The sequence below is a fragment of the Bufo bufo genome, chromosome 3 (genome assembly GCF_905171765.1).
Source record: "Bufo bufo chromosome 3, aBufBuf1.1, whole genome shotgun sequence".
NCBI classification, from domain to species: domain Eukaryota; kingdom Metazoa; phylum Chordata; class Amphibia; order Anura; family Bufonidae; genus Bufo; species Bufo bufo.
Window position 1 is genome coordinate 469,444,168 of NC_053391.1, and position 19,805 is coordinate 469,463,972.

The 19,805-nt window shown below is 41.7% G+C and overlaps 1 protein-coding gene across 1 annotated transcript in view; it reads right to left on the reverse strand.

The window, feature by feature from the left end:
* Positions 1-19,805, reverse strand: part of MYO16 (myosin XVI) — a 441,642-nt gene that overhangs the window by 374,140 nt on the left and 47,697 nt on the right. The window contains exons 8-10 of the mRNA XM_040422330.1: positions 19,495-19,645; positions 9,274-9,424; positions 8,094-8,204 (exon numbers count right to left, since the gene is read on the reverse strand). Coding sequence (XP_040278264.1) covers positions 8,094-8,204; positions 9,274-9,424; positions 19,495-19,645 — 413 coding nt within the window. The remainder of the gene's footprint in view (positions 1-8,093; positions 8,205-9,273; positions 9,425-19,494; positions 19,646-19,805) is intronic.

Here is a 19,805-nt window from a genome sequence, read left to right on the forward strand (position 1 = left end):
TATATACGAGGGCCTGCAGCTGAGCTGACCCTATAAGACATTATATGCGAAGGGCATATATGCAAGGGCATTATATGCGATGAATAAGCATGTTGATATGATGGAAGAGGAGAAGGAGGATGAGAAAAGTAAGATTCAACCATATACCTTTGTTTGTGGTGGAAGAAGTGCATGGGAATACAGTGTATTCAGTACATTATAAACAACACATTTAAAGTGCCTTTATGTTCATCAGCTTTCCTCTGGTGGAGTCGAGAAGTCATGGTCAATTCAGGCCTTGTTCATTTTTATAAGAGTCAACGTGTCAGCATTTTCAGTTGACAGGCGGATACGCTTATCTGTTATAATGCCACCAGCAGCACTAAATACCCGCTCAGACAAAACGCTGGCGGCAGGGCAGGCCAGCCCCTCCAAGGCATAGAGCGCCAGTTCGTGCCACGTGTCCAGCTTAGACACCCAGTAGTTGTAAGGCACTGAAGGATCATTGCGGCCGGTGACATGGTCTGCTATGTACTCCTTCACTATCTTCCAAAATTTTTCCCTCCTTGTGACACTAGGCCGTGCATCAGGGTGAGGGTGCTGGCGGGGTGTCATGAAACTGTCCCAGGCTTTGGAGAGTGTTGCCCTGCCTCTGTTGGAACTGCTGTGTGTTCCCCTTGTCTCCCCCCCTTGGTTGGCCAAGGAACTACGCAGTCTGCCGCCGGCGTTGTCAGATGGAAATTTTTGGAGCAATTTTTCAACAAGGATCTTTTGGTATTGCACCGTTTTGCTCATCCTCTCCACCAGAGGAATGAGAGATGAGAAGTTATCTTTGTAGCGAGGGTCAAGAAGGGTGAACAACCAGTAATCCTTGTTGTCTAAAATGCATAAAACGCGCAGGTCGTGGGAAAGGCAGCATAACAGGAAGTCAGCCATGTGTGCCAGAGTACCAACAGGCAAGACTTCGCTGTCATCATCAGGAGGATCACTATCAATCTCCTCATCCTCTTCCTCCTCTTCTGCCCACCTACGCTGAACAGATGGAAATAAACTTCCATGGGTACTAGTAGCGGAGGCAACCATCTCCTGCTCCTCCTCCTCTTCATCGTCCAATTCGCTCTGAGAAGACGAACTGAGGGTGGTCTGGCTATCACCCTGTGTACTTTCTTCCCCAATTTACACCTCTTTCACATGCAAAGCGTCAGCCTTAATTGTGAGCAGCAAGCGTTTGAGTAGACACAGAAGTGGGATGGTTACGTTGATAATAGCGTTATCGCCGCTCACCATCTGTGTTGAAGTCCTCAAAGTTTCTTAAAACCTTACAGAGGTCAGACATCCATTCCCACTCCTCGCTTGTGAATAGCGGAATCTGACTGGAAAGGTGACAACCATGTTCCAGCTTGTATTCCACTACTGCCTTCTGCTGCTCACAAAGCCTGGCCAACATGTGGAACGTGGAGTTCCAGTGGGTGCTCACGTCGCACAACAGCCGGTGAGCTGGCAATTTCAAGCGCTGCTGCAGCATTGACAGACCGGCTGAATCTGTCGATGACTTGCGGAAATGTGCACACATGCGGTGCACGTTCATCAGTAGCTCAGGCAAATTGGGGTAGGTTTTGAGAAACCACTGAACCACTAAGCTGAAGACATGGGCTAGGAATGGGATATGTCTGAGCTTGCCAAGTTACGGCCATTATCGGACACAACCATGCCTGGTTCTAGGTTGAGTGGCGAGAGTCACAGCTCAGTCTGGTCTCTTATCCCCTGCCACAGCTCTGCGGCGGTGTGCTGTTTGTCCCCTAAGCATATTAGCTTCAGCACGGACTGTTGCCACTTCCCCACTGCAGTGCTATCCTTGGCAATCCTTGGCGTCGGTAGCACCTGTGCCATCCCAGGGTACGACTCGCTACTGGCCTCCACAACATTCACCCAATGTGCCATCAGAAAAATGTAGCGCCCCTGGCCGAATGCACTTGTCCATGTGTCCATGGTTAAGTGGACCTTCCCAGTAACTGTGTTGGTCAGGGCACGTGTGATGTTACGGGAAACATGTTGGTGTAAGGCGGGCAGGGCATACCTTGAAAAATAGTGGCAGCTGGGGACTGTGTAACGCAGGACGTCTGCCGACATGAGGCTATGGAAGGCCTCAGTGTCCACAAGCCTAAATGGTAACATTCCCAGGGCCAGTAATTTGGAAAACTGCGCATTTAGTGCTACGGTCTGTGGGTGGGTGGCTGGGTATTTGCGCTTGGGTTCAAATGCCTGGGGTAAGGAAATTTGTACACTGCGCTGGGACACGGAAGTGGATGTGGTTGCTGATGGTGCTTACGAAGGTCCAGGTGCAGGGCAGGAGCCATCTGGGCCTGCGCCTTCGACAGGGGATTGGCCAGCATGTAACATAGTGGAATTGGAGGCAGTGGTGTGACCCGCAGACACAGATTGTGGACCCAGGCATTCGCCCCACTTATTAGGGTGCTTGGATACCATGTGGTGGATCATGCTGGTGGTGGTGAGGTTGCTAGTGTTCATGCCCCGGCTTATTTTCGTATGGCACGGGTTTCAAATTACAATACTTTTGTCATCTGCACTTTCCTCAAAAAAGTGACAGACTGCAGAGCACCTACCCCTTGGCAAGGGAGATTTCCACAAGGGGGTGCTCTGGGAAACAGTTGCGGGCCTGTTTGGTGTGGCCCACCTTTTGCCACCCCACTGCCTCTTCCAGCCTGTTGCGGTGCAGAAGATCCCTCCCCCTCTGTACTGCTGTCCTCGCTCGGCTTTCAACCTTCCCAGGTTGGGTCAGTGACTTCATCGCCCACCGCCTCCTCTTCCACTTCCTCACTCTTCTCATCCTCCTGACTTGTTGACCTAACCACTACCTCAGTGATTGACAACTGTGCCTCATCCTCTTCCTCAACGTCTTGAGACAGTAATTGCCTTTGAGTTATTGACAACTGTGTCTCATCATCATCCAGAAATTGCTGTTCCCCACCGTCATCTTCTTGTGATTGTGGATGCTCAAGAGTTTAGGAATCAAGGCACAAGATTTGTCCCTCTTCAAACATGCTTGGCGAGAGGACCAAATAAAGGAATGACGCTGAAAAGAGCTCCTCGGAATATCCGAGTGTGGGATCACTTGTTTGCCCAGACTCTCCATGGTGGGAGGAAGGAGGATCACGGTGAGGATTGGGTTGAGCAGACTCTTGGCTACTGAGACTGGACTTGGTGGAAGACAGGGTGGTGTTTAACCGACTGGAAGCATTACCTGCTGCAATCCAACCGACCACCTGGTCGTACTGGTCTGACTTCAAGAGTGGTGTCTTGTGCCTCCCTGCAAACTGGGACATAAAGCTAGGTATAGTGGATGCTTGTTTTTCTTGTGCTCTAGCAGCAGACACAGTGTTACCGCTCCCAGGGCAACGGCCTCTGCGTGTACCATCAGCATCATGACCACTGCTCCGCCCATTACTGCTCCCCTTCTTTATATTAAATGTTATATATGATTGAAAGTCTGTCACACGTACAGTAGCATAGGATTTGGAAGTGTATGCGCAAACAAATTTAAAAAGGTATTTGGGATGTGGAAATGTCATACAGGAGATATCCGCAGATAATGTCAATGCTGTCACCAGCGGCTATTGAAAAATTACAGGGAATGTCACAGGTATATGGGATGAGGAAACGTTATACAGGAGAGGTACTACTGTACGCAGCGTCTACACAAAAAAGTACACTGTATGTCACAGATAAAAAAAATTTGCGCACACGTTACACTGCAGATGTGGCACAGCTAATGTCACTGTCAGAAGCGGACACCGTCAATTGACAAAGTAAACTGTATGCTACAGATATATTTTTAACCGCAAACGTTACACTACAGATGTAGTGCTGGTAATGTCACTGTCCGCAACAGACACCATCTACGGAAAAAGTGCACTGTATGTCACAGATAAATTTTAGAAGCGCACACGTTACACTGCAGATGTGGCGCTGGTAATGTCACTGTCAGAAGCGGACACCGTCTATTGAAAAAGTACACTGTATGTCACAGATACATTTTTAACCGTACAAGTTACACTGCAGATGTGTCGCTGGTAATGTCACTGTCCGCAACAGACACCGTCTACGGAAAAAGTACACTGTATGTCACAGATACATTTTTGAAGCACACACATTACACTGCAGATGTGGCGCTGGTAATGTCACTGTCCGCAGCAAACACCGTCTATTGAAAAAGTACACTGTATGTCACAGATAAAATTTTGAAGCGCACTAGTTACACTGCAGATGTGGCGCTGGTAATGTCATTGTCCGCAGCAGACACCGTGAACGAAAAAAGTGCACTGTATGTCACACATAAATTTTAGAAGCGCACACGTTACACTGCAGATGTGGCGCTGGTAATGTCACTGTCAGAAGCAGACACCGTCTATTGAAAAAGTACACTGTATGTCACAGATAAATTTTTAAATGCACATGTTACACTGCAGATGTGGCACAGCTAATGTCACTGTTAGCAGCGGACACTGTCTATTGAAAAAGTACACTGTATGTCACAGATATTTTTGGGATGCACACACTTTACACAGGAGATGTGGCGCAGCTAATGTCACTGTCTGCAGCGGACACCGTCCACGGAAAAACTACACTGTATGTCAGATATTTTTGTGATGCTCACACTTTACACAGGAGATGTGGCGCAGCTAATGTCACTGTCTGCAGCGGACACCGTCCACGGAAAAACTACACTGTATGTCAGATATTTTTGGGATGCGGACACTTTACACTGGAGATCTAGCGCAGCTAATGTCACTGTCCGCAGCAGACACCGTCTACAGAAAAAGCACACTGTAAGTCACAGATTAATTTTAGAAGCGCACACTTTACACTGCAGATGTAGCGCTGGTAATGTCACTGTCCGCAGCAGACACCGTGAACGGAAAAAGTACACTGTATGTCACACATAAATTTTAGAAGCGCACACGTTACACTGCAGATGTGGTACAGCTAATGTCACTGTCCGCAACGGACACCGTCTATGGAAAAAGTACACTGTATGTCAGATATTTTTTGGATGCTCACACTTTTCACTAGAGATGTGGCGCAGCTAATGTCGCTATCTGCAGTGGCCTAACTATTGTACACTATTTAGCGCAGGATGCACTAAAAATAGATATTGCTGCCAGACACAATAGTCCTTAGAAGGACTTTTGGATCTGTAAAGTTTTAGCTATTTAGCGCAGGTTGCGCTAAAAATGTAGATTGCTGCTGCCACACACAATAGTCATTAAAAGGACTTTTGGGTCTCTGAAAAGTTTTGGCGGTAATAATATTCTTAAATCACTCCCTACACTGTCTGTCCCTTCCTCAGCAGAGCTCTCCCTGAATAAGAAAGAGCCGAACATGCGTCATCGGGTGCTATATAGCACCCGATGGCGCGTTCCGGCCAGCTAATCACTGTAATGCCATCAGCCAACATGGCTACGGCATTACATTGAGGGCAGCAACCAAGAAACGTAGGAACCAAGAAACGTTAGGGGCGGAGACTCGAGCATTGCGCTCAAGCACATGCGGTATTCGGCCGAATGCCGCCATTTGCCGAGCATCGAGATGCTGAAGCCGAACAGGTGTTCGGCCGAGCATGCTCGATCATCACTAATAGTAATCTTAGTGTATGTAAACTTTTGACATTGCAGAAAGTAATGAAAATGCCTTAAAACATTCTATCTCTCATTATTCTGGCATTTGGCAAATAACAATAATTATGGTAATCCTATTTGATCAAAAACAGGAAAGGTTTATTCTGATTTCATGTCAGATATTGAGAAAAACATGCATATGTGTCTTTTTATATAGTGTATGTAAACTTCTGGTTTCAACTGTATCATTACCACTTTTCCAGTTTAGTTTTATTGTGATTTACATGTAAATCTTACAATCCCAAAAATATAGCACCTGTCACAGTGGCATAACTAGAAATGACTGGGCTCCCCAGCAACTTCTTCGCAACCACTGACTCCCGTGCTACCCCCACTCTTGTGGCTAGTCAAGATCGCTCTCTCAGATCATGCCTAGGAGCTACTTCTTCCTCTTCCTACACATATATACATATGTCATGTCACTGTATATAATGTCATTGCAAATACTGTGGAGGAAACTCTGACAATATAATCTTTTAGTCCTCCTCCTTTGTGGGCCCCTTCTGAGATTTGACCCAAAGCAGCCACTTCCCCTGCTTCCCCTATAACTACCACCCTGACATGTCATCGTTTTTAACATGAGCCTAATCATGACCGTATGAATTCCATACAGCATCAATAGTTCTAGTGTGAAATGAGTAAAGTTGGCTGAACCCAACAATTTTGGCTGCTCTGGTTAACTTAACAATCTTTATGTGTACGGGGGTGTATTGATTCTCCCCCAACAGTAGATGTTGTGGGAAGGATTGGGCATTTGGACTTCAACATGTCCAATTACATGTTGTTATAGAACATAAGCCTTTGCCGGGGGCATCTTCTCCCCACTAAGGACACATGTACGTTCGTCCAAATACACATGTACAGTATATGGAAGAGTTGTAAAGGACAGCAGTCATCCAAATGTGTAATTAGCCAACTACCACTCAAGGTGAAGTGTTGGTTTGTTTTATTCACTGGATACTACTCTGTGCCTTTTCACTTACACAACACAGCAATATATTAACCCTTTCCTGACCGACCAATTTTCTGTTTTTCTAATATTGTTTTTTTTTATTTATTTTTTTTATCCCTGCTTTCCCGGACCCATAATTGCTTTTATTTTTCTGTTAACATAGCCAAATGATTTTTTAATTTTAATTTTTTTGCGGGACAAATTGAATATTCTAATCGCACCATTTACTATTGCATGCAATGTAGTGGAAAGTTGAAAAAAAATTCTAAATGGGGTGGAATTGGAAAACAAACATGCAATGTTTTACAGTGTTTCCCATTCTGTGGGTCAGTACGATTATAGCCATGCCACATTTTTATAGTTTTAATGATTAAAAATTATATTTTGACCCCATAACTTATATATTTATGTTATCAGAGCTGTGTGGAGGATCATTTGTTATGGGAAGATCTATATTTTTTAATTGACGCTATACTGTGGTGCGTATGAATTTTTGATCATTTTTTATGCCATTTTTTGGAAAGGTGAAGCAACAAAAAAATGGTGCTCACATTACAGAAGCTATACAATTTTATTATTTTTTTTACTATTATTTTATTTTTGAAATGGGGAAAGGGGGCCTTTTTGGTGTTCACTTTTTTTTACACTTGAAGCGGCACTGAGCTTTCAACAAACTTTGCATTAATTAACTATTAACTATTTTTGGCCATTATATCACTTGTCTCTGGCATATAACAGTTTTCGTATGTGCACAGAAAGTAGAGGGAAATTTTCTTTCTAACTGTCTCACAGTAACTCGGAAGCAGCCGCAGGATAATGGAGGACATTACAGACAAACGTTGACCTGTACTTTTCTGCAAAGATGATCTGTCCTGGATGACAAAAAGGCATTTTTCAGTGGTCGGTGTAGGCTGACACATAGCTGATAACAGGAAAACTAGACATTTCTCACTGCTAAAATAAGTTGCAGAGTTTCTTGCAAAATTGTGCAAAAAGTTAGTGTCCATTTGAGTCCCCCTAGGAGACTTTAACATGTGATCGTCTAATCACTTCTTCCATAGACTGATAGAAACGTCTGTATGACAGGCCTCAGAGCTTGAAAAGAAACATCCGTGTGACACACACGGGAGTTCAGTCTTCTCAGATGCCAAGGCCACAATTGACCATGGCGTCTGAGAGGTTAAAATTCGGTGATCCCTACTATCTCCATAAAATAGGCACCTGGCCATGACAGCACCTCCCAGCTCCTGAGTTGGGGGCCATCTTCAAATACCTGACACCCACTGAACATATGAACATGTACAGAGGATGTTAGGAATGGGTTAAAGACATATAAGGGGAACATGGAAATTTATTAAGAACGATCATTGTACCATCTACATATTTGGAAAGATTTCCTTTTTACCTCTGCTATGTAGACAGTGTTGTTCTTAAAATGCACAAATGACTCATTTGTACAAACTTACATATATCTGGTTATTATTGAACCGCTTCTGAATCTCATACAACAGGCTACTGTCTGTGAGCTCACTGAGCGTTGCCAAGTCATCGTTCGGGGCAGCAGGCATTAACTTGATCTATAGAAAAAAAAATGTTATGATGCTTTTATAATAAACATAGTATTACTATACCAAGTGCACTGTAGGTGGGCTTGAGCAGCTCGTTGTACCATAACCCACCATTAGTACACTTGAGAGCTAATTTGCATATGGATTAAAAGACAATTTTCTCAAGATTGCACAATTGGATCTCACAGCTAAAGAAATGGGTATAATATAGGGAGGCAACCCTACCAAGCATTGTACACAATTTAAAAGTGAATTTGGTGCTGACAAACTCCCTTTAAAACATGTGGTATTTACATGGCTCCCTTATGTCACATTAAGACAGCAAAGAACAAAGGGGATCACTTATTAAACAGAAATACACCTATATTAGGCATATTTCTGGCGCAGATTGCGCCATCTGCGACTTTTTATCACTCACGCCAGGTCTAAAAAAGTGGGTGCGGCATGGGCGCAGACGGGGACGGGCCAGCAGGCCTGTCTCATTTACCATTTTCTGTGCCTGTTTTAGACATAAAAAATTGTCTAACTGTGAGCTCGGAAGCTGTCTTACATTAAGACGCGGCGGTCGATCCACCAAAGTTATGTAAAGGCCAGCACCTCTACATAACTGCGGCGGATCCATCAAGATCGACATCTAAAATGCCGGTCTTAATAAATGTTCCCTGAAGTCCTTATTTTAGGGTTATGGGCTGAAGCTGGCAATAGTTACTTTATGTCAACTATGAATCTAGAATTTCTGATTTGTCTACATAAAGTCTATGGGTGTAAATAAAGGAGAAGGGACAAGATCAATATCTACCATCTCTTGATTTTGGTCATTGTAATGGTAAGCTACTTCCTTTTGTATGGTAAACTGGTAGACCTGGTAAACCTGTGGACAGAGAATAGAGGGCACTGTGAAGGCCCACACTACCCTTGGACCTGAGATAGACTCCATTCTCCATGGATCCCATAGCAGATGGAATACATGAAGGGTGGAACACGTGAAATAACATAGTAGGCCAGTCTATTTGTCTACTGAGGGTTAGATTAAAAGAAAACTTTCTCTTTCTATTTGTCAACTGTTTAAACCTTTTACCTTTTCCAGTTGTGTAGAGCTATTTACTGTATTTTTTTCGGAGGCATTTTCTTGAGAGTAAAGCTTGCCTAAAACCTTTCCTGAATCTTTGAACATTGTGTCTTTCTCCAGCAAACTGTCTTGCTTAGAAATTGGTAACGCCAATGGACGCCTGTAAAAAATAAAAAATAAAAAGTCTTTCTATAGATGCAAAAAGGAGAGAAGATTTGAGATTAATTCATGCTCTAACTAAAAAAAAAAAATTGATATGGCACCACTGATAGTTAAGATTCTATTCAGTAGCAGCCCTGTTAAAAATGCAAGCATAGGCAGAATAGTCATGAGATTCAATTTTGCAAGGAAAGCAAATCAATAAGCAATCTAAAAGTTTTGCACCCAAAACTAGCAGCAAACATGAACCAATTACATGAGTAATGATTCTAAAAAATTAAAGCACAATAGAGGACATATACACTACTATATACTGTACATTTATTGTATAATGTTAATATGTATAAATGAGCAAAGTTTTGAAAAATTCAATTGGGTAGCTTTTCCGAAGTTTGACAATAAATAAAATTTGTCACAAACCGCTATGTTAAAACCCCATTCAGCCTACCAATCAATGGGACCATTTTTAATGGGCGATTAGACAGAAGTGCACCCATCTAACATCCGTTAAAAATGGTAATACACTAAGTGCAATAAGGCCGTTTACTAAAAAAAAATAATCCACTTGCTTGCACAGGGGTACTCGGCTCCTGTCTTGATTGAAAAAGACCTGCTAAAGGACCATGTGATCAAGTGGGGTGGTCAGTGACGTCATCACACTCAGCGCAAGTCCTTCAGCAGGTCTTTTTCAATCAAGAGAAGAGTGGACTGCCTCTGCGTGAGGAAGTGGAAGAGGTGAGTATTTTTTTACTGTTATTTCTAAAACAACTCCAGCCATTATTTTAGGAAACATGATTCATTACCAAGACGCACAAGGAAATTGGGCTTCGCATTTTTCCTAAAAGTCAGACCAAATTCCACTGCGGATGCTTTGCTCAACGCTACTAATATGCACAAGCCAGTAATCAGTCGATTAAATAATCTAATCTTAAAGGACACGCCTCTGTTTCTGTAACTGTGCCCACCACCGGCTGCATTTTACAAGTGTTATTTTGATCTCAGCCAAGAATGGGACGGCTGACAGTCTACTGTGTATGGAGACCTCCCGACTCTCCTCCAACAGAAGATGTTTGGGAGAAAATGATTGGGGGCTTTGAATTTTAACACTGCATGCTTTTTTTCTCCATGGAGATAAACTGCTGCCAGAGGGAGCAACAGCTTTCTCTCTCTACACATACATACACGCTACCTTGTATGTGTAGCAGGGAGCTGTGAGAGATAGCTGTCACTGACAAGCTGTCGATCATTTGCCCGAAAGATGCAAAATCGCAGGTTCATGATCGGTTGTCACGGCAGTCTAGGGCCTTGTTAAAGCTCCCATGCCTGCCATAGTAATCTTCCTCTGGCAAAGCTTAATGGGAATATGTCACAAACGCCATAGACTGCAATGCTATAGTGTTACAATCTATTGGATAAGCGATCAAACTACTGCATATTCAAGACCCCTAGGGGCACTAAAAATAAAAGCAATTTAAAAATGTGTCTTAAAAACAGCTGTAAACCCCAAAAGTATTAACAATTCAAATCACCTCCTTTTTCAAATTTTACATACAAATATAGGCAATAAAAACAAACATATTTGGTTTTGTTGTGTCTGAAAAAGACAAAATATTAAAATATAAAAGTATTTATCCTGCACTGTGAATGCTGCAACCAAAAATAAAGAATTTATATCACCTCGCTTAAAAAAAAATGAAATAAAAAGTTATTAAAAGTCGTATGTACCCCACAATGGTACCAATGCAATCTATAGCTCACCCGACAAAAAGTATGCCACACAGCTCTGTAGATTGAAACATAAAACATTTAGGCTGGGTTTACATGGGCGTTGCGGGTGACATGCGGGAACAGATGCTGGTGCGCTGCGGGAAAATGCGTGATTTTTCCCCGCTAGTGCAAAACGTTTTAATGCGTTTTGCACGTGCGTGAGAAAAATCGGCATGTTTGGTACCCAGACCCGAACCCGGACTTCTTCACAGAAGTTTGGGTTTGTATTAGGTGTTCTGTAGATTTTATTATTTTCCCTTATAATAATAGAATTCTTAATACAGAATTCTTAATACAGATATAGAAAGTACATTTGCAGTCTACGCTGCATTTATGACAGTCCAAAAAAAACATTAAATACTGATGTTACATTGTTGGTTGAAGAAATAACACTTTTTGTGCTAGATATTACATTTGCAGCCTGCGCGGAAATTCTGGCAGTCAAATAAAACCAGTAAATACTGCTGTTACATTGCTGTTTGACAAATTTAAAAAAATGTTGACAGTGAAGTATTTGTATTAACCTCTTCAGGACACATGATGTACCAGTACGGCATGTTGTCCTGGTACCTAAGGACACATGACGTACCGGTACGTCATGTATAGTTCCGATCACCTTGTTTCTATAATAGAATTCTTAATACAGAATGCTAAGTAAAGTAGTGATGGAGGGGTTAAAAAAATGTAATTAAAAATTTAACTCACCTTATTCCACTTGTTCGCGCAGCCCGGCTTCTCTTCTTTCTTCTTCTTTGAGCAAAAGGACCTGCGGTGATGTCACTGCGCTCATCACATGGTCCGTTACATGATTCATCACCATGGTGATGGATCATGTGACGGACTATGTGATGAGCACAGTGACGTCACCACAGGTCCTTTTCCTCCTGGACAGCAAAGAAGAAGACAGAAGATGAATCTCTGTAGGAATGGAGGTCATGAGGAGACATGAGGTACAGAGAGGACAGACAGGACAGACTCTTAATATGGGGCTGTGGTAATGGAGACTGCATACAAGTGCTACTGCTCATTATCTACACCCCACTATCCTCTCTGTACTTCATGTCTCATAATGAACTCCATTCCTACAGAGATTCAGCTGAAGATCATAGTAAAAACTGTATTCAGGATCATAATCCCTGATAAGTAAGAGAGGAAGATGGTGCATCTCTTTAACTTGTCCTCCTGTGTAATTAGGACAGGTTTTGTGTGGACTAGTAGGATGGCAGCCATTTTATTTTTCCCTAATGATTGCTCCCCGGACAAAATGAGCCATTATAACTAATTAAAGATTTTTGGTAATATAGTTATAATGAAGTAATATTTAAGTATTCTCATTTTCTTAATTCCCAGAGAACCCCTTTAATTTCCCTCCATAATTACTCTGTTTTTCATTTTTCAATTCATGATACAATAAATGAAATGGTCCCAGCAAAAGACATAGCATGTCTTGCAAAAAAAAAAAAAGCCTTAATATGGCTATGTGAATGGAAAATTTTAAAAGTTCTGACTTTTGGAAGCAAAAAAACAACAGCGGAAAATGAAAATTGACTCAGTCCTCGGAAGCCCACGCTTCCATGCTTCATAGTGCTTCTGTGGGCTTTCAGGTCCATGTCTGCAAAAGATAGGACGTGTTCTATCTTTTGCAGTATCTTGGGATTGCGGACCTATTCAAATCAATGAGTCCGCATCCGCACCACGGAGTTTACATGGTCATTGCCCGTATATTACAGACCCGCTTCAGAGCCCTTATGAATGGGGCCTAATACATGTGACTAATCATAAATGCTCATATCCAATAATTGTGTAATTGTGGTGTATTTCAGCCAACAAACATGCAAACACTTGTTTGTCTGCTGATTGCAACTTTTATTCAGAATAATAGTTGGTCGATTATTGACATCACATTGCCCCAATTAATCAGGGATGTAATGCTGATAATTATTGGGGAAAGGACAATTATGGTAGCAATCATTCCTTCCCCATATACCTCATATCAACCTGTGTAACGGCTGCATTTCTAGTCATTTGGTGCTCATCCTGCCTCAACAGGACCCTTAAAGTCTCCAGGAAGTAGTAGAGAGATAGGGAACAGGGGGAGCTTTAACCTCTTAAGGGATGAGTCAATTTTTGGGCACAAGTGCTTACGTTCGTCTGAATGAACCCTTAGTAAGAGACAGTAAAGTAACAGGTTATGGTGATGAATAGACAACCAGGTACCTGGACTGGATGTGATGCAGGGTGACTATTGGTTAGTTGCGTTAGTGGGGGGATGTAGGAAGCATGGGAGGCCTGGCAGGCAGATAGGGAATGGAAAAGGCAAAGGACAGGACTCTGATTAGTCCCATTTATTAGTTGAAGGAGTATGGAAAAGGGTTTGGAACTATGTAGTAAACCTGAGAACAAATTAGGAGCAGGATAATGATGAGGTCTTACACAAAAGAACATATTTGCCATTTGTATCACATGTAACTCAGATATGGTGTCCATGTATTTCAAGGGGAAGTGCATACCACCACAAACAGAACTGAGCTGCTCCCATATGGTAGTGGAAAAAGATGTGGTGCAAGAAGATGATTAATTAAAAGTGCAATTAAATTGTATAAAAAAGAAAGACAAAGACAGCATATAAACATGAAAGTCTTAGAATGTATTTTTATCAAGATGTATAAGCCCATTTACCACTTCACGCTGACCTCTTTTAAAGTGTAACTATGGTTTACTTTTTATTAGTGTAGGGACAGGGACATTTTTGTGATATACTTTATTAGCAAAATATGTTTCTTTGTACTAGAAAACAAGGTGTAAAGAGTCTTCTTATCAAAGCTCTAACTGAGTCTTCAGCATTTTACTGAGCGCTGAAGACGCCTGTGTCAGGGCCGTCTATAACGCAGGGCAAAAGGGGCAGCTGCCTCAGGCCCAGTTGCTCCTGGGGGGCCCAAGGCAGATGCCTCTTGAGCCACGCTGGCCAGTGGTGTAGCGTGAGGGGGGGCAGTGGGGGCTGTTGCCCCGGATGCAAAATTTCAGGGGGCGCTAGCAGGGCCAAACTACCAATTAGGCAAAGTTAGGTGATGGCCCCAGTGGGGGGCGGCGGCAGAACACAGGTTGATGAGCGCTTCCATTGTGGAAGCGCTCATCTTCATAATCATCTCTATTGGATGTGGGAAGTCGGGATCCAGGGGGCCCAAGTATATTCTTGCCCAGGGTTCAATCAATATTAAAGACGGCCCTGGCCTGTGTGTAACATACAGAGGCTTCCGGTCTGCTTTTTGTCAATATCCCAATCCTTGACAATCTGTAGTACATGTGCCTATCACTGTCCATCACCCTGCCTATCTGACTTGTTACACACAGGAGTCTTCAGCACTTAGTAGAATACTGAAGACAGACTTTCTTTAGCAACGTCAGTAAGAGCCTTGCTAAGAAGACTCCTTACAGTTTGTTTTCTAATACAAGGAAATATCTTTCCTTAATAATGTATACTACAAAAATATTGTCCCTGTCTCTACACTATATTAATAAACTGGATACAGCACTACATAGCGACCATCGCTGTTTCAACATTGGACCTGCGGGGGAGGGGAGTGGAAGAAAAACAGCCCAACTGCACTCCTGCTGCAAGGTTGAGAACTTCATGTTCCTTTTAGATTAATGTATAAGATGTGGATGTATGGTTCATGTCTTTAGCTACAATTGTGGTGTAATTACTTTAAAATTGTTTTTACTTTTCCAATTAATTATGGGTCATTAGAATTAGAATTTTTTTTTTTACTGATTTGAAAATGGCTTGACTCCCAGTTTTTTTTCTTCTGAAAGAGTTTTGAATCAGGAACCCAAAAATCCATTAATATGTCACAAATCACAAAACTTTTTACAATCTATAATTATAGGGCACATGTGACGCCTCCAGTGCCACCACTTACTCTTACACTAAAGGTTAAGTGCTCATTAAATTTTCATGCAATTTATTTCTCCCACTTGAATATTAATTCAATACAGCAGCAGTAAAACATCTTTGCATCTATCTCCCTTTATTACTATATGTATTTAAACAGTGCCTTCACATAAATATTTTATATTAGAAAAGCAAAAGGCCATATTCATTGACAGATCCCATTAATTTCAACAGAATTGTAACAAAAGACAAAATTTGCCTCAGTTTGGCACCCTTTTCATCAGTTTTGTCGGATCTGTTTTTGATGTGCTGAATAATGAAGCATGCTGTGCTTTTTGGTCTGATAAAACAAGAACATTACAGTCAATGTAGTGATGGATCACAGCAGATTTCATCTTTGTCATCCATATTTTAATCCGTATTACACAGGTCACAATACGTATTACTCAAAGTCAAAAAACATCTGTATGCTGCAAATTCATGAACACGGAGAAGAGATTCTATAACCATGTTTTGTACCTTTTTAAGGAAATATAATGCCGCCACTGAACTCACTGTAAGTGCACATCTGCTTCTAGTGGAGAATATCTATGGCACATGGCACTTTTTTTTTTCGAAGGGGTAATCTGCTAACTAAAAGTTATCCCCTATCTACTTGATAGGAAATACCTTCTGTACCTAATCATGGGGGTCCAAATGGTGAAACCCATAGACAATGAATGAAGTGGCGAGGCACATGCTCAACCTGCCTCTTCATCAGGATGGGGGTACAGGCAGGGGCGGTCTCAGAACTTAAAGTGGCCAGGGGAAAAAAAAAGCTAAAAGTAGCCCAGGTGTTGAAGGTTCGTCCAAATTGGCAGAAAGTGGGGTAAGACAAGTAGATGGGGCCAATAGAAGTTTGAAAAGGCAGCAATACTATAGTGCCACACAAAGTACCATCCCACAGAACCAAATACCACAATGCAGCAGAAAATACCACCCCAGAAGCTTGTCCCTCTGTGGTGGCCATCAATAGCTGCCACGTTCTGTCCTCCTCCCCTATTTGTCTCTAATTAAGATGTGGAGTAGGGGGCTTAGGAGGTGAGATACAGCCACAGCACCAAACCAGCCTTACCTTTAGCATGCTGCTTGGACTTCCTCTAATAATGACCCCTATGGTGCCCCCAGTAGTATACACCCAGCCAGTGGCAGTGAGGAGGGCTTTGGTGGCCCTATGGGCTTCGGCCCACCAGGAAAATTCCCTGTAAGGTCTATGGCCAGTCTGCTCCTAGGTACGGGTCCTCTGTTCTTGGGATTGGTTGGGGTCAAAGCCTTCAGGTAGTTATCACCTATCCAGTGGTTAAGAGAATACCCATTTAATTCTATGTTAATATGAAAGAAAACCCTGTGTGTAACTCTATGAAATTGTAGTCATATGGAGAAGGCACAGTACGGGACCTCTATTATGGCTCAATGCAATTCAGAACATCTACAAAGCAGTAACATGGCTGCAAACATGAGGCTTGACTATGTCATGTTTTATATGTATCGCACACACAAATACACTCCCTTCCAAGCCTTATAATGTAGATAAATACTCAATATCAGATGCAGGCCACATTTGCAGCTTTGGCACAGTACATAATGTGTTCAAATTGTACATATAAATTAGAGACCTCTAACGTAAAAGGAAAATATGGTCCCTGCCTGTGATAAGCATCATCCTCATTTGTCAGTGTCAGACTCTATTTGAACAATATTCACAAATGTATGCAGCCATGTAATGTAGTTATTCTCAAATAAAGCTAAATTTTAACTCTATGGCTCTGCCACAAAGACATTAGCATGCCCAGCTTCTGTAGTCAATGAGGCGTGATATTCGGCAGCATCTTCTCGTGGAATGTGTCTTAGGTTTAAAAAAGAATTTCGCATTTTCCATTTAACTATTTAATCTGATATGCCTCTGGATGTTGTCCAACACTGGCTTAAAACCCAGACACACATGTAAATGATATGGCCTATGCAAAGCAAGGCAGTTGTGATCCTAATAATTATAATACTAGCTGTATGTGTCACATAAGGGCACCTCAGAGTTTTGACAACTTAATCATTATCGAGAGACAGGAAATCTGTGCTTTCCATTTTCAGAACAGGAGGTCCTCACCGTTTTTAAATACTGCCTTGCTATGAAAACAATAACTTGCACACATTTTTAAAATACAATCATTTCATTGAAATTCTTTCCCAGAAATGACATTGATTAATGTCTTTAGAAAAGAATTCAGATGCCATAGGCGTATAATTTCTCCTGCCCCAACAGCCTTGGAGCTCTAAATACAAAAAAATATATAAGTGCTCTTCGCGATATAAACACCTTTAGCTTGGCATATTTCTATAACTGTTAATGCCTAAAATCAATGTGGGGGGGGGGAAGTAAAGCATAAAATAAGATATTTCTGAATGTTTGAGAAGCCTTTCTGCACAAACATCAAAGTGGGGAAATATTCTTAGGTTTTCTTAGTCTACTTTCACACTCACGTTTTGGCTTTCAGTTTGTGAGATCCGTTCAGGGTTCTCACAAGCGGGTCCAAAATGGATCAGTTTGCATTCTAATGCATTCTGAATGGAAAAGGATCTGCTCAGAATGCATCAGTTTGCATCAGTTCAGTCTACATTCAGCTTTGGAGACGGACACCAAAAAAATTTGTGTCCGTCTGATAAAACTGAGCCAAACGGATCCGTCCTGGCACACAATGTAAGTCAATGGGGACGGATCTGTTTTCTCTGACACAATCTAGCACAATAGAAAACGGATCCGTCCTCTATTGACTTTCAATGGTCTTGGCTATGTTAAAGATAATACGGATGCAGACGGTTGTATTATCTGAACGGATCCGTCCTTGACGTATCCACACAAAACGCGAGTGTGAAAGTAGTCTTACATGTACAGCAAATTTGACATCTGTCCACATATTTTCAGTACACAGAGAAATGTTGAAATCCATTCCAAAATCTTTATAATTAAGTTTACGGTAATTTTTAAGTATTTTTTAGAGGAGAATTTATCACGAGGGTAATTTTGGAAGTCAGTTTTTCATAAGCCTACATTGTTGTGCTTTGCGCCAAATCTATCAAATGTTGCACAATGTTTGTTAAACACAGAGAATATTTAACCGCCCCTCCCCCCCGACTGGAGTAATTTTGCTTTTTTTTTATCTTTAAAAAGTTGCAGCCATAAATCTGGAGAGAAGCTAATTAACATAGCTAACCACGCCCACTTTCCCAACAACATGTTGTGTATCAATAAATTTTAAATGTAATTTTAAAAGTAATAGCCATACAAGGACAGTTTACTGTTAAACCAATGCATCTAGGGTTAATGTATAATTAGTTTTTATGATGGAGGGAATTCAGAGCATATTCATTGGGGTTTGCACCCCTGATATGTCAGCCAGCATGAAGGAAGAGATGGGAGACCAGTGGTAGAAATGGTGACGCGCTGCACAGATTTTCTCTCCCTGGGTAACTGTACATGACCCCAGGGGAGGGCAACATGGACTTCTGTACATGTTATCAACCCCTTTCACCCATCAATCAGAAAGGATACTTAGCAAAGCCCCTGTGGGGCATATTTTGTAACCCCCATCCTGTATATAAAAAAGACTGTCTTATTCCAGGTCATTTTTTCATAGCTTCATTTTTTATACTATTTCCAATGTCACTGGCTGCCATACAACTTCAAAGCATTCTATCATCACTCCATGCTTAGTAAGGTATTCTTTACTTCTTACCTTATCAATGTTTAAATATGTGTTTTTTGTCAAAGGTTCCCCAAAGTCCCTAAATGTATTAAACTAAATGTATTAAACTATTAAAAGACTGTATCATCACCATTTAATCCTCCACCATTTCCGGCACTGATGCTCTGGTCTGTGTTTACAGGCTTCAGCATGACATAGCCGTATACAGTGTCGTATGTGACCACTGCAGCCAATGACTGGCCTCAGCGAACTAGTAGTGCCCTATAGTCACTGACTGGCTGCTGTAGTCACTGCTGCAGCCTGAAAAAACATACAAGAGGTGAGTACCAGAGTATCAGTGCTGGACATGGCAGGAAATTAATGATCTTTTTATTATTTTGACCCATTTAGTGGCTTTAGGGAACTTTTGATTAAGGTTGGAAAAACCTTTTAATATGTCAAGTTTTCTTGCTTTTATTATACTTGTAGAAACCTGCATAAAAACAAATGAAACAAAAAAAATACTAAAAACAATATTAATGCCAATAATATTATGGTGCATCCATATAGTTCTCCAAACAGCAGCAATACATAATGCTGAACTACAACTCCCAGCAAGTCCAAACAGCCTTTAGGTATAATGTAACATTATAATGCCATATTCCCTATAATCACTACAATACCACAACTTACAGCTTACTGGCTGCCAAAGGAAGGTCATGTAAGATCTCTTCATACTGTTCATCCGGGAACACTGGAAAATATGAGGGGTTTTTGTTTTTCTCTTCTGAGAGATCTTCAGCTTTTAGCAGCATGTCTTGTATGAATTCTGTCGCAGCTATGTCTGTGAATAAGTATGAAGCAGTCAGTAATCCATGTATGTAACACATTTGTGTTTTTTAAACGCAAAACTGTTCTCCTTACACGAGCTAGTTATTATCCTCTTTTTCAAGCACACTTAGTAAAGGCTAATAACTAGCTGAAACATTGCATCAACTAGATTG